At 41.5% G+C, this 24,335-nt stretch overlaps 1 protein-coding gene across 7 annotated transcripts in view; it reads left to right on the top strand.

The window, feature by feature from the left end:
* The window catches only part of FBXL13 (F-box and leucine rich repeat protein 13), a 176,894-nt gene that overhangs the window by 131,890 nt on the left and 20,669 nt on the right, over positions 1–24,335 (top strand). For 6 of the 7 annotated variants that reach the window (XM_053258482.1, XM_053258478.1, XM_053258477.1 and 3 more), the window contains 6 exons: positions 4,301–4,399; positions 7,525–7,642; positions 7,798–7,960; positions 10,507–10,626; positions 12,326–12,452; positions 19,884–19,967. In XM_053258482.1, coding sequence (XP_053114457.1) covers positions 4,301–4,399; positions 7,525–7,642; positions 7,798–7,960; positions 10,507–10,626; positions 12,326–12,452; positions 19,884–19,967 — 711 coding nt within the window. Of the gene's footprint in view, positions 1–4,300; positions 4,400–7,524; positions 7,643–7,797; positions 7,961–10,506; positions 10,627–12,325; positions 12,453–19,883; positions 19,968–23,761; positions 23,989–24,335 lie in introns of those variants that run through there. The other variant, XM_053258484.1, reaches the window with a different exon arrangement.

Raw genomic sequence — 24,335 nt, 5'->3', positions numbered from 1 at the left:
CCCACTATATATGACAAGAATTCCAACTTGTGGTTCATTTAATGTTTAACAGCAACATTTTAATAGAGGACAGAAAGCTGATGTATTAAGAAAAAAATACAACTGTGAAATACTTAGACTGCTGTCATGCGCACAATGATTTACAAGAGGTCCCATCTGGATCAAGCATATGTGTTCATATTAACAGGACAGCAGCTTTAAGCCAATCAGACAGATTCCTTTACAATTAGCTCCACACCTCCAGTGGAGCTTGGACTTCCATTTTATTGAATAATAGCTCTCTATTACCACTACCCCACCCCACACATATGAAGCAAACTGCTTTAAAATAGGGTTTTTTAAAAAACCATGTTTAAAAACTTCTAATATAAAAAACTTTAAGAAGTTTCAACAGTAGTTTGGGAAATGACACTGTTGAAAGAAAATAAAAAGTGTCAGTTGTATTGGTTCCATTTACTTCAGGGCAGCTACAGAAATATATAACATGTGGTATGTGTACTAGCGGATCTGAAGGAATACTAATTAAAGACAGATTGGTACTAGTAAATAAATACTGGGACAAACATTTCTTCTAAAATAAGATAGGAACCTAACAAAACTCCTGGGATTTACCAGGCTATCCCATTGTAGGGGGAAATAATATCTTGTATTAGGTATTTGAAATGCAATTTGAGGTTTTATATCAACTGATGAAAATTGCACTTGTAGTGCTCCTAGAGAGAGAGAATATAGGATTTGTTTAGAAAGTAGATAGGATTTGATAGAATTGAGAGGTTAGGATTTGTCTGCTAGAGACAATGAATGCCCTCTCTTTCGAGCTCATAGAAAGCTATATCAATACCCAGGGGTAGAAGAATATCAGCCTAGGCCAGGTTATCATATATACTTGCTTGCATCGTGATTCTAACAGCAGCACTCATGAAGCACTAGCCCCAACACCTCCAAAGCATGGATGCTCTTGCACAGGAATACAACTATTTTTGGTGCTCTCCCTGCACTCCAGAATTATTTTTATTTACTTATTTATTCATTTATTTATTCATTGTTACATTTTTATATTGCCTTTCATCAAAACATTTACAACAATATAAGACTATAAAAGCTACACAATAAAAATATTAAATTGGAATGTAAAAGTACAAATCAAATTAAAAGTCTAAAAATACATATACAATATGACCATAAAATACAGAGCAGCAGCAACAAACAAACACACATTAAAGCCTGGGTAAAAGCCAACGTTTCATTTGCTTTCTAAAAACTGTGATGGAGACTGAGGAGCAGATGCCCACCAGGAGAATAGTCCAAAGTCTGGGGCTAATAACTGAGAAGGCTCTGTCCCGTGTGAATGACCACCAAGCTTCACTCATTGTCGGCACATGGAGCAGACTTCCCTCCAATGACCTCAGAATCACTTTAATACAGCAGAAACATGTCTCTGATGGTCAAGGGTATGATGCCAAACATAACTGTGCTCTTGTGCAAGAGCACCCACACTTTCCAAATGGTGGGACTAGCACGGATGTTAGCACTGATGTGTGCTGTTGTTAGAAACATGCAGAAAGCATTAGTCAGGATGTCAGTCACCAATCTTAAAGGCAACTCTAAGTTGCTAAACTTAGATGCCAAACATGCTAGGATGCCAAACATGCAAGACACCAAAGTCTCTTCTGGTTGACTATTAAACGGTAAAACTGGGAAATGTATTGGCAAATTCAGTTCTCTCTATGGCTGATAGCTTTCAGAACACTAGCCAGGAAGAAAATAAAAGCCTATTTTCTCTCCCTACTGCTTTGATCTCAATTAGGTGGTTTTGTTATTTTTTCCTGTATCAGAAAATCATGTTTTAAAAAATGAGAAAATGGTCATCTGATCTTCCAACTGAGCTATCTAATCAACTCCTGAAAATGATTTGAGTGAGGATAAAGAAACCCAGGATAAAGAAACATGGCTCCAGATTTTTCCTATATCAATTGCTTCTAAGCTTAAATTGCAGGGAAACCATATGAAGTGATACTTTGTGTTCTTGCAGTGCTCAGATTCTTTCTTATATATTAGTTACCTTTTCTCCAGCATGAATTAGATTTGCCTTGGGGTAGTTTTGATTAATACCATCTGCTTGTACTCTCTTAATGATCATACACCACTTGGGAATTGTTTCTGGGCAAAGATGTAGATTAGAAACTGGCACAGAAATTGTCTTCCAGCTTTTATACCATCTGAAAGATTATCCGTTATTGCTATTTAATACATTCACAATCTGGCAGTGGTTCTAAATTCCAATAACTTTGCAGTACTCAGGCAATCTAGAGAAACTGCAGCAAGAAAGAATGTGTTACCTAAGAATGTGTTACCTAATTAATGGAAGCAAACTGGCTTATTGTTAACAGTCCATTAATTGCACATTCATGTAACAGAAATTGTGTGTGTAGTATAGATTAAATAAAATCAAATCAGTTATTGTTTAACACAAACTTATGTGAAAGGTTGCAGGATAGTTAAAAACAGAAAAGAGATGTTTGGTCAATCAGCTTAATGCACTGAACATCTGTAGGCATACTGTAACTTGTTTATTGTTTTTGAAGAACCAAGTGGGGAAAAGCAGAGATAATTATAGTTCCCTGTAGTTTAGGATGATCTTTAATCTCAATTCTGATATGATTATATAACAAGTTTTAGTATTAATATAATATTATGCAACAGTTGTGTCACTTAACCTTCTGTTGCCCTTCAGGAAATATCCTTCGTTGCAAAGGTTAATTTCATACAACATTAATTAAATTCAGAAATCATAAGCACCATACACAGAAAATAAGACACTTTTCATATGGCAAAACTGTATGTGTAACAGATGTTATATAAATTTATCATGTCCCAATGACTGTATTAAGGAACATTATGAATATGATGAACATTTCAGCCAGCATTGTTCTGGTATGTCTTGCAACATTAGAATCTCAAAGTTCTTTAAGCAGTTCCATGAAAGCTTCCCTCAAGGCTTACATGCTGCTCTACTGTGATTAATGACAACCTTTTGGATATTTGAAGATGGCTGTCATATTTTCCCTTAGTCTTTTTCTCTCCAGGCTCAACATACCATTCAACACAGGACATGGTTTCCAGACCCTCTTATCATCTTAGTTGCCCTCATCTGAACCAATTCCAGTTTATCAATATCCTTCTTAAAATGTGGTGCCCAGAACTGGATGCACTATATTCCACATGAGGTCTGACCAGTGCAGATTAGAATAGAACTATTACTCCTCATAATCTGTACTCTGTGGCTGACATCTGACTTAATGAAGTATCCATGCTTCAAGCAGCTGTGGAGATGCAGTGAGAGTCTGCACACTGTGTTCTGAATTATAAGCACAATTGCAGAAGAGAGCTAGAGTGCTAATATTTGGGATCGCTCTCCTGCACTCCAGAGATGCTCTGTAGAAGTGGAAACATGAAATGTTAGTGCTCTTGCGCAATCTCTGGAGGCCGGGAAAATGAAGCCTGACCGCCAGATATCCCTTAATGCACTGGATGAGGAGCGTGGTACACTGAGGGATTTCCCCCTAGAGCGCATTAAGCTGGGGAGGCAGCGCTAGGATCGGCCTCAGTACCATGCCTGGGTGGCTGCTTGTGTGAATAGCCTCTATTTTCAGTTCTGTTTTCCAAGCAAACTATGAATTGTGCAAACCATAATTTTTTTTATTCAGCCATAATGGCAAATTATTATTTGCTATGAAATTGCAAGTCAGAGAGGGTATGAAGGACGGAGGGAGTTGGGAGGAAGGAACACATGAGCCTAAGGCTCACTCACTAAAGCTAAACGAGTCCTCAATGGAGAACACAGTAGAGCATTCTATAGCAACTATTTATTTAAGGCATGACTCATGTGAGCTTTAACTATTTATTAATTTTTCTTGGCTTCTTAATGAGAAATAGCATGCATTCATTCACAAAGGCATTGCTGTGCATCTGAAAAAATCCAAAATTTGTATTTATATTAAAAACATGTCTGACTGAGGCAGACATCCTCTATATTTATGTATGGGTGGAAATTGTTTAAATCTAGCATTTCCAGTAAGACAGTAACTGAGGTTTCTGATATATTTCCAAATATGTTGTAGTGCTCTATGACCATAGTTTATGAATCATGCCATTTTCTTTTAGCAGTTTCAAATTATTGTATTTAATCATCCTTTCATTATGGAGATATTAATGCTTATTTAAAATATTGATATATTTATCTTGTTTATTGTTGATGTTGCTGATGATTTACAATAAGTGTTCGGCTTTTAAAAATCAGATCTCAGTGGAAGGCTTCAGGAATATTGCTAAAAGCTGCAGTGGAGTCCAACACTTGACAATTAATGAAATGCCCACTTTGACAGACAGATGCATTCAAGTAAGAAATTTTATTCCAGACTTGTGTATGTAGGAAATTTGTTGTATATAAAATATATTTTGTTGAGGTAATAAAAATTATAACCATACTATTCTATAGCAAAAGTGCATCAAGCACATTGAGAAAAGCATCGTGAAAGAACATTAGTTCTATTTTGCATGCATTATAAGCTATGAAAACTCTCTGCTGTTGGAGGAGTTATATTGTTTCCCCTTTATTCTCTTTCCCCTCAAAATGCAGTTTTCCAGTCTATAAGTGCACTAATCATTTAAAATAATTTCCTGAATTTCCCATGTATGTTAGATATGGTTGTTGTGGGGGAGTCTTTAGTCTCTTGATGATCCTTTAAAAAAAATTTACAGTTTTCTTTCAGGTGATAGTAACATGTTGGAGGAACACAATACAGCAAATGTTAGTCACTGCTACTGCTATATTTATGTACCCAGATATAAGGCTGCACTGATACATTCAACATAATGAGGTGGCAGTTTCCCCAATGTCATGATCTAGGAGTTGAGCCCTTATTATCAGAGCAAAAGGAAGACTGGGTGCAGAAAAAACAGCAGGAAATACCACCTGAGGTTAGAAAGTCTCAGGAATCTCCATTAGCATGAGGTAGCCCTCTCTTCCTCCTGTCTCAGAGGATTCCTACTCAGAGATCCTGGAAATACATGAAGCTCCCAGCTCTGCTGGAGCCAGTGCCTAAGAAATAGGGTGTAGTCTCTTTAATCCCCAACAGTTTCTGCAGAAAGGATTTCAGTACCATAAATCAGGATTAGACAAACATTGGCACTTCAGCTACTGTTGAATTACAACTCCCATCATCCCCAGCCACAATTCCTTTGGATTTGTAGTCCAGCAGCAGCTGGAGTTTCAGAGGTTGCCTATCCATTCCATAAACTATGTTATCCTTCTGGGTTGTCATTCTGGGTTGAAGTTGCACAGTTCCTACCTGGGCCTTTCCCAGATGGCAGATGGAATAAAATGGAATAAAGTAGTGAGTTAAGAGGGCATGTATTAGCTGCATATAAGCACAGTAAAGATAATTCAGAGAAACCTGGTGGCCGTTCACATTGGTGTTTTAATATGATTGCTCTCAATTTCTTGCAATTTCTTCCCATGCACCATTCATACCACTTGCGCGCTGGTCTTTCTCTGTGTTCTTTTGGCCAATGACTTTCTAGAGGAGGCAGGATGCCACTCCTCCAATTTCCTACTTGTGCATGTGTGGTGTGTGTCTTTGAAAAATTTCAACTGGGCCCATGCAAATGTATTTGTTTTCCTTTTTAAAAAAAACTTCCACAAGACCGATGACTTGCCAGTAGGGGTGTGTGCGAATCAGATATTTCAATTCGACCTCAAATCAAATAGCAAAATCTCAAATATGATCATTGAAGCAGCTGGCACCTGAGAGAGTTGTGTGTGTGTGGGGGGGAGGGCGAGAGAATTGCGTGGGGGAGAGCAGGTGAGAGAGTTGAGTGTAGGGGGAGAGCGGGCGAGAGAGTTGTGTGGGGCAAGAGCGGGCGAGAGAGTTGTGTGGGGCGAGAGCGGGCGAGAGAGTTGAGTGTGGGGGGGAGAGCGGGTGAGAGAGTTGAGTGTGGGGGGAGAGCGGGTGAGAGAGTTGAGTGGGGGGGGAGAGCGGGCGAGAGAGTTGTGTGGGGCGAGAGCGGGCGAGAGAGTTGAGTGTGGGGGGGAGAGCGGGTGAGAGAGTTGAGTGTGGGGGGAGAGCAGGTGAGAGAGTTGAGTGGGGGGGAGAGCGGGCGAGAGAGTTGAGTGGGGGGGGAGAGCGGGGGAGAGAGTTGAGTGTGGGGGGGAGAGCAGGCGAGAGAGTTATGTATGGGGGGAGAGCAGGCGAGAGAGTTGCATTTGTGGGGGAGAGCGGGCGAGAGTGTTGCATGGCGGGAGAGCAGGCAAGAGTGTTGCATGGGGGGGAGAGCGGGCAAGAGAGTTGCGTGTGGGGTGGATGCCACAGGCTCAGGGCACGACCACACAGATGCTCTGTGTGGGGTCAGCTAGTTTTATTTTATTTTACTATTCATTTGAAAACTTTCTTAGAGGGTTTTTTTGACTGAAAGTGCAGGGTATTAAATAAAGTAAGATAACTAATTCCTTGGATCTGTTAATATTTTACAGCTTTATCATGGCTCAAAGTATGAAATGAATTTCACCAAAAAATTAAAAAATGAATTATACACATTGACATGTTATGTTAAGTAGATCAGACAACTGTAATTTGGTAATTATCTGGAGGACTATACCCAGAAGGTGGTGCTAAGGGACTGTACTCAGAAGGTGACCTTCAAAGGGAGCCCCACTTAGTGTGCATTACAATAGTCTAATCTGGATGTGATTGTGTGAGTGACTGATGTTAGATCTTCATTTCCAGATAAGGCCAGAACTGGTGCACCTTTCACCAGTTGGTGGTGAAAGGCACTCAAAGACACCAACATAATCTGTGCATCTAGGTACAGCATGGCAGCTTCTAGGTAGACATGACAGCCTCTGCATGGGATGTCAGGCATGGCACCGCTCCTTGTGACAGCTGCTGGGTGCTGACATTAGTGAAAGTAAAGACTTATAAAGGTACCTTCTGGCGATGCCCTCACCAGCTGCCTCTGCCTCATCCAAATCATCTCCAAAGACTGGTTCAGCATTTCCAGTGCCTCCCGGGCTTCAGCTGACTTAAATGATAGGTGGATCTGGGTGACATCCACATATTGATGATACCTCAGACCAAACTGTCAGGTGATCTCCTCCAGTGGTTTCATGTAAATGTTAAATAGTACTGGGGACAAGATGGAAACTTGCAGATTCTCATAGGCCAATGGGTGAAGTCCCCAAACACCACCACCTGGGTTCACTCCCCGAGCACCATTTATATTTTATATTTTAGTTGTATGCTGCCCTGAGAGCTTATACATTTAATAAATGAATAGGATGAAGTAGGTCAGCATTAATTTTATCAATTTTATATGTTTGTTTGCATAAAATACAGTCAAAAGTTTTGTTATTTTTTATATTTTATATTTATCTTAAATATAAAATATAAATATATTTTAAATATTTATAATATATAAATATATTTTATATTTATCTGAATTTTATATTTATCTTTTCTCTTAAAGGCCTTGGTTGAAAAGTGCCCACAGATTGCAACTGTTGAATGTAATGAGTCTCCCCATGTTTCTGACATAGCTTTTAAAACACTTTCTGAATGTAAACTTGTCAAAATCAAGATTGAAGGTTAGTGATGATACCATATATCCTGCAAAGTGTCTGCTTTTTCAGCATAGTGCTATTTTTTTTTACATCAGTGGAAGTTTCCATTTGACATTGTTTAGTGACTAAATAATGTACTTTGCGAATGTGACTTAATTACTATTGTGTTGTTTCAACAGGGAGTAATCGGATCACTGACCTAAGTTTCAAACTGATGAGCAAATTCTGGCCTGATATGAAACGTATTTGTGTGGCTGACTGCCAGAAGATAACAGATACTGGTCTTAAGCTAATTTCAGCACTGCATGATATTGTTATACTAAATGTATCAGATTGCATGAGGTATTAAGATACATGCAGATATCTATGATCATCTTAGTAAAATTATTTCTACCACTACTAAACTATGTAGACCTGATAGTAGCCACTAACCAAGAGACTACTCCTACAGCATAAATCTGTGAGCCACTGTGCTAGGAAATAACCACACAAAACCAGCACTACTACAGCAGCATAACATCACAACCTGCTGGCATACCACGCAGTGCATCAATACTGTTGCTATGGCAATATCTTCATTCATCAGATTTAGTGTAGCGAGATCTGTGGAATGGATGAAATGTAGGTTGAGATGGCACATGGCAGAGACATGACGTGTGTGACATGTGACGTGGCAGAGACATGCGACGTGCAATGTGTGCAGTGGTGGGCACATGCGCCGTGGCGGGCGCATGCATAGCCCATACTTCCGCCAATTTCTGGGCAACAACAGGGGAAGGGGTGGCAGGGAGGTACTCTGCTGCCCCATGGATTTTGAAAAAATTGAGCGCTGGCGGGGGGGAAGTGGCAGGAGGGGTAAGTGCACCCTCCCCGCCCTTAAAAGGAGACACACACACCCAGCGTCGAACCGGCGGAACCACCGGTTCTGTCCACATCCCTAAATGTTACTCTCATTCACAAGAATCCTAAACACACTTTGAGACAAACTAGTCTCATTGAAATTAATGGCCCTTCTCAGTTTACATGGTTCAGTCAGGCTGTTTGCAATCTGGCATCTGGGTGAAAATATATTTCCAACTCATCTCAGTTTTAGATTAGTAAGTAAGTAATCAAGCTGCTCGGTGCCTTCCTCGGCGGCGCAGTTGGTTTGCCTGCAGCCCCCACCTCAGAGGACCACACGGGACCTGGAAGTTAGCTCCCATTGGCCCTGGCAGGCTTCCGGGGCGGGGCCGGAACAGGCGAGCCAGCAGTGCACCTGCGCTGACATCAGTCCACCTCTCAGCAGCGAACCCTCCCTCCCATCCCTCAGATATAGACTGGGCATTGGCTGGTCGCCATTCAGGGCTGGGCAGAAAGTTTTGGGGTCCACACCTAATTGGCAATTGCTGTGCGCCTTTTTTCACCTGCCTCAGGCTATATTTGTGTTTCTGGTAGCTAGCTAGAGTGTTAACTGGGGTGACTCTCATCACGTGTTGGCAGGTACAGTGCGGTGGGGAACAGCTAAGAAAATGAGTGTGGCACCTTAGGTAAGCTTTGTACGTCAAGGAGGAGAGGTGGATCCCTTGAGGCTTGACAGATCGTGGATGCTGCTTAACTCCTACCTCTCTGCAGGCGACATCCTTTCTGTATGGCTTTAAAGCATCGGACGGGAGGCGTCTGATACCGGAGACCTGACCTTAGGTCGGCAAAGAAGGGCGCCCCCGCTTTAGAGCAGAGGAGCTCCCTGGAGCCAAAGTGCTATCGCCATGGTCATTTAGGCATGGGCGACCACAGCTGTGGCCTGCCTGATAGGGACCACACTGTGGGGGAGGGAGGGCCAATCCCAGCTGACATGCCTTGTAGGCATGATACAATTAAGCCTCAATAAAGTGACCAATTCCACCATAGTAACGTCTCCGTGTCTCCTTGGGTCTGGGTGCAATAATTTATTATGGTCAATGACCAGTTAACATACACACCAAAATATAAATCAGCATAAAACAAAACAAAATCAAAACAGTAAAACTAGACAACAACACATCAGGTTATGCAAAAATCTCAAGTTACAACTACTCAGTTGTTCCCATCTCAGTTTACAAGCGGTCGTAAAGAATCTTGCTGTCCTGGCTGTAACAACTACATGTTGATCCGCCAAGAGATAGGAGATGTAATACTCTTCTGATTGACCAGGCCTATTTTTAAAAAATGGTTTGATCCAGATAGTACGAATGCCCCTATAATAGGCATAGTGTAAAACAACATGTAAGGCAGACTCAATGTCACGCGAACCACACTGACATAACCGGTTCCTTCGCGGTATCCCCTTAAATCTGCCATCCAAAACAGCAGAAGGCAAAGCATTAAACCACGCCAGCGAAAAGGCTCTCTTCTGACTTAAGGTGGTCAAGTGGGTGAGGTATGCAGCTGGCTGAGGGTAATTTGAAAAACCACCTAAAGTACTACTGGTGGAAACCAGACTTAAATCCAGTTGCTTCTCCATATCTGCCATATGCTGTTTAATAATTTCTTTGGCAGCATCATGACCCAAAGCCATTAAATATTGTGGCGAGAAGCCATATCTGCCCATATTGACATAGAGGCTCTTGCACCAGGATGAGTGAAACCCATCTTTCAGAACCAAGGGGGCAAGGCCCTGGGGGTAGGCATGTAATTTAAGCCAATAGTTACATGTACAAAGCCACGCCTGTACCTCAGTTTTATCTTGAAAGTCTGATGTTACAAGCGGGGAGCCATGAAAGTTGACTCAGTGGCAACTACTTTGGAAATGGATACATAGCTATTGACTGCTACATATTTCAGTTGATGCTTTTACCTGCAGATGCTACTTATGATTAAAAATATATTGATTATGCAAAATATAGGAGATAATATTTTCTATTTAAATTTAGGATCAGTGATACAGGAGTAAAAGCATTTGTTGAAGGTTCTTCAGGTCCAAGCATAAGAGAACTCATCTTGGCTAATTGTTCCAGTATTACTGACATCTCTCTTACCAAAATAGTCCAAAGGTACCATCCTGCAACACATTATTTGTTTTGTGATGCTTAAGAGTTAGAAATTGATAAAGAATTTTGTTTGCAAATGTTTGTTCTTAACAGTTCTGTGTCCCTTGTCAATTATTTAGTGCATCTTTGTCCGTATTACAGCAACAGTTATTGGTTACTAATTTCCATTGAAATAAGTGGACTCACAGCTCAGTCATAACCAAGTTTAATTCTATTTAAGTAAGTGATTTTAATGGGATATATCTCCTAGTAAGTGTGCTCAGGATTATAGGCTTAACTGTGCACTGTATATCTATTTATTTGAGTGGAAACTAGCCTCCACTGTTTATTTTGTCCTTCACCTAGAGTGATGCAAACCACTATTTGCAATATAATTTACAGTATTTAAGTATTTACAGGATTGGATGTAAGATGTTTCTGGTATTCTAAAATTATTTAAAAAATTTAAAACTATTATTAAAATATTTATGTCTGCATATTTTATTTTTCATAAGAAGAATTTGAGGACTACAGTGTATAAGTGACATTTTAGGGAAGAACTGTGCCTTGTAGATATGCATCAGGCAGAAATTCATCAGAGACATCTCTAAGAAGTGATTGGAGAAGCTGCATCTGTTGAATTTCTGTCTGGATGCATCCCTCCCTAGTTCAATCTTCATCTGAAAGACCAAGGCGAAGTGTGGGTGCATGGAGCCTCATTTCTAAAGCCAACACTGTATACCAGACTGTACAAGTCTTTTACAGATTATGTGATGCAGACATTACAATGGGCACGTTAACTTGGAATTTCCATGACCATGAGTGAAAATGTAAAGCATCTTAGCTTTCATTATAAACCAAAGGTTTTTGGATGACTGATGCCTTCATCACATACACAAGATGAGTGAACATGTGTGGGGGAGTGTGTGACCTAAGCAAATTCAGTAGACACTGGGAATAGACCCTGTGGAGTACAAAGTATGAGGAGATCATGAACTCTGGGGGGGAAAAGATCCCTCATTGCCCAAAGAAGTTTATGCATGTACTGTTTGTACATGTATAGGGACTTTTCACCCACTTTTCTGAATGTGCATTGGTCAGAGGCAGGGCCTGCTGCTGTGATCCCCCACCCCCCAGCATTCCTATACTCTGAACATATTGAGTGAAAAGAGCTATTATATTACTCTCTACATCTTTGAAATGTAGTTCATACTTTTAACTTTGCCCTCCACTGCAAAGGTTGTGGCTAGATATTCTGGTTCAGGGGATGTAGATCCTTGGCTTTGTTTTTGTTTTTTTTAGGGTTGGACAAAAAGTTAATATTGTTAAAAACCAACAACCAGCTGCACTGCAAACCCACCCACCCCAGTTTCAAAAAGAAAACAAGAAAAATATGAAAGTGTTTGTTCTAAGAAGTTTTTTTTTAAAGATTCTGAACACAAATAGGGAGTAGAGTTCTGATATAACCCTGCTATGAATAGTCCAGCAAAGCACATATTTTATATTTAGAGAATGAACTAGATATATAAGGTATTTGATTACTTGGGCAGTTGAATAATACTTCGTTTCAGAATTTTTATCTTTGTTATATGATAGTTGCAGTATACTTTCATTCATTGTGATTTTGGAAGTTCTTCAAGAACTTTTAAAATCTTGCCAAAGGTTGCACAAATGCGGCATAATTAAGAATGAAATGGCTGGATTGCTCTTATTTTTTCTTTAGGTGCTCAAAACTGATCTATCTGAATGTGCGTTATTGCCAAGCTGTGACTGATGCTGGGATTGAAGCTTTGTCATCATTGTCTTCATTGGCTTATATTAATATTTCAGGGACTAACATCACAGACCAGGTAAAAACACAAAGGCATGGGGAAATAATTTGTTTCTGTGTTGTTATTGTTTCCTTAATTACCGAGATGGAGTGATCAGACCTATTCACAGTATTCAAGAGGGTTTTTTTTGTTTGGTTTTGTGGGTTTCTGTGATCAGTTATATTTTGTGTATTATTTGCTGTTTGCTTTCCTAACCCTTCATACCACTTTGCTTGCCTATTGGTTACTGCAACTCATTGGAAAGAACAACAAGGAGAGAAAGTATTCACAGAACAAAAGATCTCTACAAGAAAAAAGAAAAATCTATGTACATCCAAAATGATATAATGGTGATGATATATGCATACTTTCTATGTACATACAAAAAATTAATGTAAAGCATATAACAAAATGAATACTGAATGTATTAAATATATGAGCATATAATAGTAAGCTGAAGCCTGTCAGTTTAGACATGAAACAGAGCTACCCAAAAGTAAGATAGTGGTTTCTATATATTCTGCAGTTGTAGTCCCTGGCCAGGCAATCTTCCTGGGGGGGTGGGTAGGCAGTTCGAGGGGGTGCAAAACTGAACTGGCCCGGTCCCTGGCCAGGCAATCTTCCTGGGGGGGGGTAGGCAATTCGAGGGGGTGCAAAACTGAACTGGCCTGGTCTGATTAGAGTCTAGTTCGGACTTGAACCGAACTGGGCCGACCGGTTTTGTGCACACCCCTATTCTGATTCCATCACTCCATTGCTATTCCATCTATCAGCATTGGCTCTTTGCATTTCGCTGCTTGAGGCAAGCCAGCCCTAACCCTTGGGTTCAAGTCCATGCTGATGTCAGCTTCTTTAGCAGGACAGGAGATGGAAGCCAGACCTTTAATCTTTTGGTACTAGTACTACTTTACTGAAGCTTCATCAAAGTTAAAGCAGTTATGCCCTAACTAATCTTAAATAGCTATTCCCCAGCAATATTCACCCCATGCATTCATACAGTTAATGAATCAGTTGGAGTTGTGCTTCCAGCCCAAACCATATTCAGAAAGCGAAGAATTGTCATTGCACTGACACTTCTTTTAACAGAGTCTCTCTCTGACTCTTTTTATAGCCAGTGCCCATCACTTGTGGGTCTCCAGCTTTCTTTCATGTTTGAAAACTGTCACTTATCTATTGGAAAGCAATTTTTCGTGTTGATATGTTGACTATCATTCTGTCTTCCAGAAAAAATTAAACAAACAAAGTCCAAGGTAAGAGATCAGAGAAAACAAGGCACTTTGGTTTTTGAGAGCTTGTTTTCCCTGGCTCTCTTCTCTCATTGTGCCTCACCATTTTTGGATTTAGACCTCTTCTTCCTTCCCTTTGGCCTTGTCTTCCAGCACTAACTCCTTCTGGTGACTTTCATTCACCTACCCACCCACTCACTTCACACACATTCTTTATAGCTGTACATGAAGATGGCTTTTATAGTATTGGTTACATATAAATGCTATCACAGGACTATAAAGCTACAAGCAATAAAACTACAAGCAAGAGGGCAGGATATAAAAAGTGGCTCAATAAATTACAGTGATGGTACCATGCCTCCTTTGCTAGCCCCAACCTCTGCCTCACTGGCCTCACTTCCTTATGAGACACTCTTAACTCAGTGTGGATGGAGCTTGCATGCAGCAGCAGCAACTGCTCTTTACTGCTGCAGCATCAGCAGCTTGTTTGCATGCACCCCCCATTCCTCTTTCAGCAACAAACATCTTGTCCATTTCAGCATCAAAATGTGCCACCCTCAGGGACATATTCTGTTACTGGAACTGCACAGAAGTGCTGGCTAGATGCTTCGGCTATACTTTTTGAGCTAACATGGGGAAACTTACTCAAATTGGAGTGCAGTCCTGATATAGTATTAATTTAAGCGAGTAAGGTGTATTGGAAAGAATGAGGAAGATGGGATTATAGTTTCAAAGCTGTATTAAAATAAAATTGGGGAGTTACAGAAAGCAAAAGGTGTTTGGTTATGCATCTTTAAGAAATTGCCGGGAATTCTACAGAAACTAAAAGAAAACTGAGTGGGAGATTTTTAATAAAAGTGCCTGGCAAGCAGGAAAGGATGTAAGGAAAGTGGTGAGGGAGCCCGGAGAGAGAGAGAGATATGGCTGAGTTGGGAGTGCTACCAATCCTTCTTAGTGTGTTAAGTGTGCAAAGTTTGATCTGGTGGCTCCTCAGGAGTAGGATGTCTGGCAAAGGAGGGAAGAGGGAAAGCAGCAGCCATAGCTGGCAGTGTGACAGTCTGTCAAGTAACAGAACCTAAACTGTGTGGCATGGCAAGGGCAGATATACTCAAAACCATACCCTGGGGCAGCATCGAGGTAATCCAAAGGCTATCCTTCCCCAAGGGTAAGGAAATCAAGGCAAGAAAATGGTAATAATTGCTAAAGTGAACTTAATAAGAGCAGGTGTGCAGTCTGTTGCTGAATAGCATGTGGGAAAGACATGTACTGTATGATTGTTTCTATTTTTGAATGACCTCATGGAAACTGAGGGCATCCCAGGTGCAAAATGCAAATCTTTTGTTGACACTGAAGCTTTCTCTCTTATCTTAACCAACCACTTGTTTCACCTAATGAGGAGGAAATGGCCGCCTACTCATTTCTGCTGAAGCACTCAAAACATTATCACCAAATGGAATATTCCCACCCAAGGTCTCTCAGCTACTCTGGAAAGAGATACCGTGTAGGGGTGTGCAATTTGGGTTTTTGGGTGATTCGGCTCGGACCCGAATGGGGGTCATGAGAGTTGTTTAATTGAAAAAAATCTCATTTGCTATGATAGAATGAGAATTCACACCTCAGAAAAAACTTCTAAGGTGTGAATTCTCATTCTATCTAAATGAGATTTTTTTTCAATTAAACAACTCTCATGAGCCCACTTTCACTTTTTCACACTTTCCTTTACTATGAATAATATGAGGAAGTAATGAATTTAGCACACTTCACCTTATGAAGACAAACCTCATAAAAATAAATTCACCAAAATTCCCCCCTCTGCCCAATCACTCTTAAATTGGGGATGGGTGGTAGCCTCCACCCATTAGGCACTATCTACCAGCCCACCCCACTCCTTTGGGGCAGATCCACTTTCTGCCCCCAATCTGCCCCAAAGATACCCAAACTTCAAAAATTCTCAAAAAATCAGCTCTCTGCCCAATCCCCCTGAAATTGGGGTGGTAGCCTCCACCCATTAGGCACTACCACCCCACCCTACTCTTTTGGGGCAGATCCACTTTCTGCCCCCAAACTGCCCCAAAGTCACCAAAACTTCAAAAATTCTCAAAAAATCACCCCTTTGTCCAAGCCCCCTGAAATTGGGGTGGTAGCCTGCACCCATTAGGCACTACCACCCCACCCCACTATTCTGCCCCAGGCCCCACTTTCTGCCCCAATATCCCCCAATCTGCCCCAAAGACATGAAAATTTCAGAAATTTACCAAAAATCAGCCCTTTGCCCAATCCCCCTGAAATTGGGGTAGTAGCCTGCACCCATTAGGCACTACCACCCCACCCCACTCCTTTTGCCCAGATCCCATGCTATGCCCCCGAACTGCCCCAAAGTCACTAAAACTTTAAAAATTCACCAAAAATCAACCATGAACCGAATCACCCGAATTTTTCAGGTCTGAAATTCGGGTGATTCGGCTCGTGCCCGAAAAATATCGGGGGACATCGGGGGTGATTCGGTTCAGCCCCGAATCACCCGAAATTGTTCATTTCGGGCACAGATCGTTCTGTGCCCGAAATTTTTTGCACATCCCTAATACCGTGCACCCTTTATAAGTGTATTGCAAATCAGACCTAAAGGTGTGTTGCCAAACTTGCTTGTGCTAATGACTGGCCCGAGGCACGGGGTGGGATGATATGTTAATGAAGGGTATTAGCCTATAGGTTTGTGCTTCTTGCGAAATCATAGTGGGGGGCCTTTTCGTGCAACCCCAAAATACTGCCATTGGCAACAATTCATGGAAGCTATAAAAAAACTTTTGGAAGGAGGGGAGAGCAGTCAAAATCACTCCCCTCTTTCCCTGTGTGTGTACTCTGCCGCTCAGCTCCGACTCTGTCCTTCTAAGGATGCACTCAGTATCAGCCACTGAATGTAATTTTCCTGTCTACTATCCTGGAGCAAGTCTGTTTTAGATTAAAAATATAAATTCCTATATTTCTGTTACTTTCCTTTTTCTTTGTGGGAGATGAAAACCAATAATATATCTAAGATGCTTTTTTATTCCTTTTTATGCAAAGGCCATGTAAGCTATAGCCTAAGATTCTTGTGTCTAGGTTTTTCATTAAAATTGATGTAAGGATGTTTGATCTTTCTAGCGGCAAGTATGCTTCAATTCAGAAAGCTATCATCCTGAGGGCATTGGGAGCAAAACCTTCTAAAAATAAGCTTTGGAAAAAAGTACATATCATATACTGATAATTCTCAAGAATATTTTATTGGCTTAAATAAAAACCATGTCTCTGATCTGAATAACATGCAACATATGATATGCTAAAGGTCAAGCATATTTTTGTTATGTGAAAGTTTATTTTTTGTGTGGTGGTCCATTATGCATAAACACAGTTGCATCCATTTTAATCAGTGTTTCTTGAAGTTTTATTTGGTTTATAATTCCTGCAGAGGTACATGCAGGAGGGCCTCTCCTAATGACCTCAGAATCATCAAGTTTATATGGGAACATGCAGTCCTCAAGATGTCCTGGCCCCAAGCTGTTTAGGATTCTGTCTATTAATATCAGTACATTGGATTGTTCCCAGAAACTCTCAGAAAACCAGAGTGTCTATTTCAAACCAAGCAAGATATATTCTGCATAATCCTTGCTAATGAGAAACCTAGCTGTAGTATTGTGTACCGACTGTAGTTTCTAAGGGATCTTCAAAGGCAGTCCTACATACAACACATTGCAGTAGTCAATCCTGATTAGGGCTCTGATAACCATTACCAGACTACTTTGGTCCTGGAAAGGCTGCACTTCATGTGCTAGCCTAAGCTACTATAAAGCACTTCATGCGACTGACGCCGCTTGGACATCCAGTGTCTAAATTCACCAGATCTAAATTCAAATCTAAACGCACACCCAAACTGAAACCTGATCCTTAAGAGGGAGTGCAACCCCATTCACAAGTTGATTCTCTTGTATGAAACAAGCGTATCTCAGATTTACTGTGAGCCAACCCAGATTTGGTATTGGCTTTTTAAAAGGAAAAAATAAGTTCACATGTTAGCAAGGCTATTTTTATTTAACCAATTATAATTAATCTATGGCCGCACCAAGATTTTGGAATGAACTCCCTGTCCTGTAAGAGGCTCCACATCTCTGGTAGCCTTTAATGAATCTCAAGATTCATTTATTTAAGCAAGCCTTCGACCCATTGTAAATTGGTTTTATTGCTGAATCTGCTGTTTTAAATTTCTAACTGTTTTAATTTTGGTTTCTAACTGCTGTTTTATTGTTTTGTTTTTGTAAACCCCTATGGGACATTTGTGGGTGGCCATATAGAAATGTAATAATATAGTTTTCAGAACAGCCAAAATCTGTATTTTCTCCAAGATTTTCCCCAAAGTATCATAATAGTGTCTACATCAGGATCTTGGAGCATGATTACACTGTGGAGGCACAGGTGGTGGTGCGCGGGGACGCCTTCTACCCGCTATGCAGGTATGATAGCTGTGGCCCTACTTGGGGAAATTGGACCTGACTTCAGTCACTCATGTTTTGGTAATGTCCAGATTGGACTACTGCAATGCACTCTGCAGGGCTGCCCATGAAGACAGGTTGGGAGCTTCAGCTGGTCCAGAATGCTGCTGCAAGGATGCTCATGGGTACAGGTCACTTCACGAGCGTTACATCCATCCTGCGGCAGCTTCACTGGTCACAAGTCCGCTTCTGGGCTAGATTCAAGATGGTGATCCTTTAAAGCCATAGACAGCTTGGAGCTGAGGTGACTGACCACATTTGTCCATATTAACCTGCCAGGGCCCTCTGTTCTGCATCCCAGGCCCTGCTGTCATAAATCTGTTAGCTCAGCTAACCCAACAGGATTTACAACCCCTTCAGCACTCCCCGGTGAGTTAACAGAAAGCAGCAGTGGAACTGCACGAATGAAAAATAAAAGGCTTACAAAGAATAACATTAAATGAATTAAGTCCCCTGAACTGAACTAGGTACCCCCCTCTAACAATAACTGAGTAATAAGTGAAAAGAAAACACAGAGCAAGGAATGCAAATAGTGAAGGATGATAGAAGCAAGGGATTAACAGAACAAAGCAGGAAAGCATAAACAAGGCAAACTGGAACTCGGACAAAGTTTTGGAATTCAAATAGCACACTGTCTGCAGCCAGCGAAAAGTTGCAAACAGCATCTGAGCAAGTGAGACTGCTAAATATATATGGCTCAAGAGAACCAGCAGCCAATCAGGCTTCCCTGAGTCAGCACTTTGGCTTCCTCTCTTCTGATCTCCTGCGCCTGCGTGACAGCCACTGAGCTTGCCTCTTGAGATGCCTTCTCAAGACAGGTGAAATCCCAGGCTCCTCCCCATCAGAAATCATGTCTGGCAGCTGTTGCGAATCCTCAGCTCCAGAGTCTGGTCTCCCTGCCAAATCCTGTTGCTGTGCCTCTGAGCCCTCACTAGCAGGTGAATCCACCTGCTCTGACTCTTCTGAGTCAGACATCTGAGCCATGACACCTGCTGATGGCCTTGCCTCTAATGGAGATGCAGTTGGTGGGGACTAGATACAGGGCCTTTCCGGTTGTGGCCTCTTGACTTTGTAAAGTCCTCCTGGAAGAGCTCTGCCATCCTCCCTCCCTTAGGGTCTAAGAAATTTTTGAAGACCCCCCCCCTTTTTTTTTAGAGAGAGATGTTTTAACATTTTAGCTGTAACTGTATCCGGTAGGTTTTTAACCTTTTACCTTGAAGTTCTAAATTTGGGTTTTAATTGAGATTTGTGTTTTTGTTTGTTTCTATTTTATTAGTTTTGTATTGTTTTTATTGAGTTTGTCAGTTGCCTTGAGCAGTATTTATTGAGCAGTGAATGAGGGGGCTGGCAGGCAATATGAATGAGCAGGCTGTGGCAGTGGCACAGGAGGCAGAGGCAGTGCCTCAAAGCGGGGCGGGGGGCGCTGCTCAACTAGTGAATAAGGACCTGGTAAGTGGTAGCTATGCTTCTTGTTCAATCTATATAGAAGAAACTGGTACATAATAAGAGGAAGGAAGCAGGTCTGTACAGAACTGTGGCCCATACCTCAGGCTCCAAACTATGGTTTGCTTTGTTGGACTAATGTACGCTTCAAATAGAATTCTCCCACCCCCAGCCCTGCGTTATTTTAAAATAATAATAGGAAATATGTCTGTAGAATAAACTATTTTCTACAAAAATGCCAATAAACATAAGCTAATCTTTGTTTAAAATGTCTGTAGGCTTTGGACAGCCTTGGCAAACATGGACGAATCAAAGAGATTATTATATCAGAGTGTAAGAATATTTCTGATTCAGGAATTAAGGTAAAGTAAGACTATATTTTATAGCTCTTAAGTATCATTCCAGTTGTGTTGTTTCATATGAAATCAATAAAACGTGGTACATAAGGGTTGCATTATAGTCATGGATTTTGTAGACTATCATATGTTGATGTATTTATAACCCCAATTTTTAAAAGTTCTATCTCTGGGGGCTGGGCTACACCTCCTCCCCAAAAATGTGATCAAGGTTTCATTTACTTTAAAACATGTGTTCATTCTTTTTGTCATGAAGAATGATGGCAAATGGCACATAAAACACAAAGTAATTAAAGTTTCATTTTAAAGCTCATGTTCTATTTGATCAACACAGAGTGCTGTATGCCAGAATGTTCAGAAATACAGCAGTAATTGACAGCCAAGCATTTGGTGAGGTGTGGGGAACCCAAATGTCCCCATTCATTATCTCCTGTATGCAAATAGGTCCTAGAATAGTTTTGGTAATGCTAGTTCATCTATTGGTGATCAATTCACCCAGCACATTTCATTATATTATTATGCATACAAAATGTTTGGGACGCCAAATTTCTCTAAAATTCAAATATTCCCCCACATTTGTCCTCCAAAATCAGCATGCGAAGAAGGTACTATCATGTTGAAAATGCACTTGTTTTATCATTTAGGGTGCATTTAGCAATTCTAAGAAAAATATTCTTGATAAAATAAAACTGCTCCAGGTTGTTGGCTGTCACCACATCTTGTGGCAGAGAATTCCACAAGTTGATTATGCGTTGTGTGAAAAAGTACTTCTGTTTGTTGGTCCAAATTTCCTGGCAATCAATTTCATGGGATGACTCCTGGTTCTAGTGTTATGTGAGAGGCAGAATTATTCTTCTCTATCCACTTTCTCTACACCATGCATGATTTTATAGACCTCTATCATGTCTCCCCGCAGTCATATCCCCCCCTAAACTAAATAGCTCCAGGTGTTGTGGCCTTGCATCATAAGGAAGGTGCTCTAGGCCCCTGATCATCTTGATTGCCTTCTTCTGCACCTTTCCGAGTTCTACAATGTCCTTTTTTAAACGTGGTGACCAGAATTGAACGCAGTACTCCAGGTGTGGCCACACAATAGTTCTGTATAAGGGCATTATAATATTAGCTGTTTTATTTTCAATCCCCTTCCTAATGATCCCTAGCATAGAATTGGCCTTTTTCACAGTTGCCGCACTTTGAGTTGACACTTTCAACGAGCTGTCCATCACGACCCCAAGATCCCTTTCCTGGTCAGTCACTGACAGCTCAGATCCCATCAGTGTATACTTGAAGCACATTTTTCATCCCAGTGTGCATCACTTTATACTTGCCAACATTGAACCACATTTGCCATTTTGTCGCCCACTCCCCCAGTTTGGAAAGGTCCTTTTGGAGCTCTTCACAATCAGTTTTGGATTTCACTACCTGAAAGAGTTTGGTATCATCTGCAAATTTGGCCACCTCGCTGCTTACCCCTACTTTTAGATCATTTATGAATAAATTGAAAAGCACCAGTCCAAATACAGATCCCTGGGGGACCCCACTTCTTACTTCCCTCCATTGTGAAAACTCTCCATTTATACCTGCCCTCTGTTTCCTGTCTTTCAACCAGTTAGCAATCCATACATGTATTTGTCCCCTTATCCCATGACCACTAAGTTTTCTCGGGAGTCTTTGATGAGGAACTTTGTCGAAAGCTTTTTGGAAGTCTAGGTATACTATGTCAACTGGATCACCTTTATCCACACACTTCTTGATACTCTCAAAGAAGTCCAAAAGGTTTGAGAGGCAAGATTTACCTTTGTGGAAGCCATGCTGGTTCACTCCCAGCAGGGCCTGTTCTTCTATGTGCTTTACAATTTTATCGTTGAGGATGCTATCCATCAATTTGCCTGGAACGGACATTAAACTAACCAGCCTGTAATTTCCCAGATCGCCCCTGGATCCCTTTTTGAAAATCGGTGTTACATTTGCTACTTTCCAGTCCTCCAATACAGAGCCCGATTGCAGGGATAAGTTATATATTTTAGCAAGGAGTTTGGCAATTTCACATTTGAGTTATTTGAGGACTCTTGGATGGATGCCATCCGGCCCTGGCAATTTGCTAGGTTTTCAGTTTTTCCAGACAGTTTAGAACAGGAGTCCCCAACCCACGGCCCATGGGCCGTATGTGGCCCCCGAACTCTTTCTGTGCGGCCCTCTAACCTGCTTGTTTGCTGCTATCACACTCAAGGTATTTTCCCTCAGACCCACCCTGTTCTTCCTGCCTCTAGAGGCACCATCTACTGTTGTTCTTCCTGTCCCTTTCTTGCAAAAACCCCACATTGTTTCTTCTTGTCTCCATGGTTCCTTCTGTCACGCCCCTCTCCATACTAGCATTTTGGCCATTCTGGGTGCTTTGCTAGCCAGCAAAGCTCAGGTACCCATACCACTCAGCTTTTCCACTCTCCCTTTCCATGCATTACCATGTTGAAGGCTATATATGTATGTAAGGAAGATAAACAGAGGCGTAACTATAGGGGGGCAGGGGGGGCATGTGCCCCGGGCGCCATCTTTTCTGGTCACGTGGGGGGTGCCGCCATGACCAATTTTTTTTAATTTTTTTAAAAAATTTTTTGTTAATACAAATGTTTCCTGCTCAGTGCAGCAGCACTGCAGCAGTCAAGGGAGTGCGTTGGTGCCCCCTTCCCCACGAGTGGTCCCTTCCGCGCCGCCTGCGCCCCCCCCCCATTGCTTTGCTGGCACCTGGCGGCCAGTCAGTGGCCTGGCTTGGCGGCGGCGGGAGCTTGTGAGGAAAACCCTAAGTATAATGTAGTATGTTGGGAGGGTGGCGGGGGGGGGGCGCCATTTCAGTGCTTGCCCCGGGCGCCGTTTTCCCTAGTTACGCCTCTGAAGATAAAGCAGCTGTGTGAATGAGTACAGGAGATGTCTTGCCTGCTTTTGCAAAAGGCGGTGAAAGGACAGTAAAAGGGCTGGTATTTCTTGCAAAAAAAGGATACAAAGTGTTTTGCATACTGAACATTTCTAGAGGCTCTACCCATCAAAGCTCCTCCAAGTGGCTTCCAAGGTTACTAGTGAGGTTGCTGCTGTAGGCAAAAGCATTCTTCCTTCCTCAAAAAGAGCTGGTTGTTCTGACTTCTTCCTCTCCTCCCTGACCCACTCCAGCTAGGAGTTTTCTCATGCATCTGTGATTCCAGGAGCCAGTGAGTGGCACCTTGAGAGGGAAGGAGTACTCTCTTAGCAGGGAAGTGGATGGCATTCACCTTTCCACATCTTCCTCCAGCCAAGTTCCCCTCCCTGCCGGCTGCCATTTTGCTTGTCATTATTGAGGCTTGGCTGGCAGGTAGAGATGTGTATGTGCACCCTGCATATAATTTGAAGCCAACTTAATGGCATGTCCTCTGCTCTAGGTGGAAGGCTGCCCTTTCATTTGCTCTTTCTCTCTACCTCCCCTTTTTTGGAGGGCCTCCAATTTTTAAAGTATTAGCATGTGTAGATTTAAACCTCAAGGCAGTGTGTTTATGAAGAAATAAATCTCATGGTATTCAATGTACTGAGGATTGCAACTCTGCCATATGGTAGGTCAGATTCATAATCCATTAAAAAAAATTCTTCCTAGCCTGTGCATATGACCCAATACTCCTGAGAACTGTATTGGATAGGCAAGCAGGGGTCTCTTCTCTTCTTTGCCATGGTTGAAATGAAAATCCCCAGCTAATAGCAGCTAGAGTTGGGTGTATTTGATGGGAAAGGGAAGAGTTATGCTCCTAAAACTGTACTTCTCATGTTTTTATTTATTCAAGGATAATATTGAAACTCTGCAACTGCTGCTCTGTTTAACATTCTGTAAGATGTCTGTAAAAGAAAGTGCGGTTTCAAAGAAACAAAAAATTGCAGATGAACACCATGTCTTTAATGACAAATGGACTGACTACTGAGTACTTCTTTGTTTTAAACAAGGACAAAGCAGTTTGCCTGATATGTCTTGAAACTGTCTCAGTATTAAAAGAGTACAATGGTAAAATGCACTTTGAATCCTGTCACAAGAGCTACTCAATATATCAAGGAGAGGTGTGAGTGAACAAGGTAAAGTTTCTTAAGAAATCAATTTTTTTGCAGCAAAATAGTTTTAGAAAGCATAGGAACATACATACATAGGAAACTGCCATATACTGAGTCAGACCATTGGTCTATCTAGCTCAGTATTGTCTCCACAGACTGGCAGCGGCTTCTCCAAAGTTGCAGGCAGGAGTCTCTCTCAGCCCTATCTTGGAGAAGCCAGAGAGGGAACTTGGAACCTTCTGCTCTTCCCAAAGCGGCATATCTTGCAGTGCTCACATATCAAGTCTCCCATTGATATGCAACCAGGGCAGACCC

This window comes from Hemicordylus capensis, chromosome 5 (assembly GCF_027244095.1).
Source record: "Hemicordylus capensis ecotype Gifberg chromosome 5, rHemCap1.1.pri, whole genome shotgun sequence".
Taxonomy (NCBI): domain Eukaryota; kingdom Metazoa; phylum Chordata; class Lepidosauria; order Squamata; family Cordylidae; genus Hemicordylus; species Hemicordylus capensis.
The sequence above is the reverse complement of the archived record's forward strand: the minus strand, read 5'-3'. Positions and strand labels throughout refer to the sequence as shown.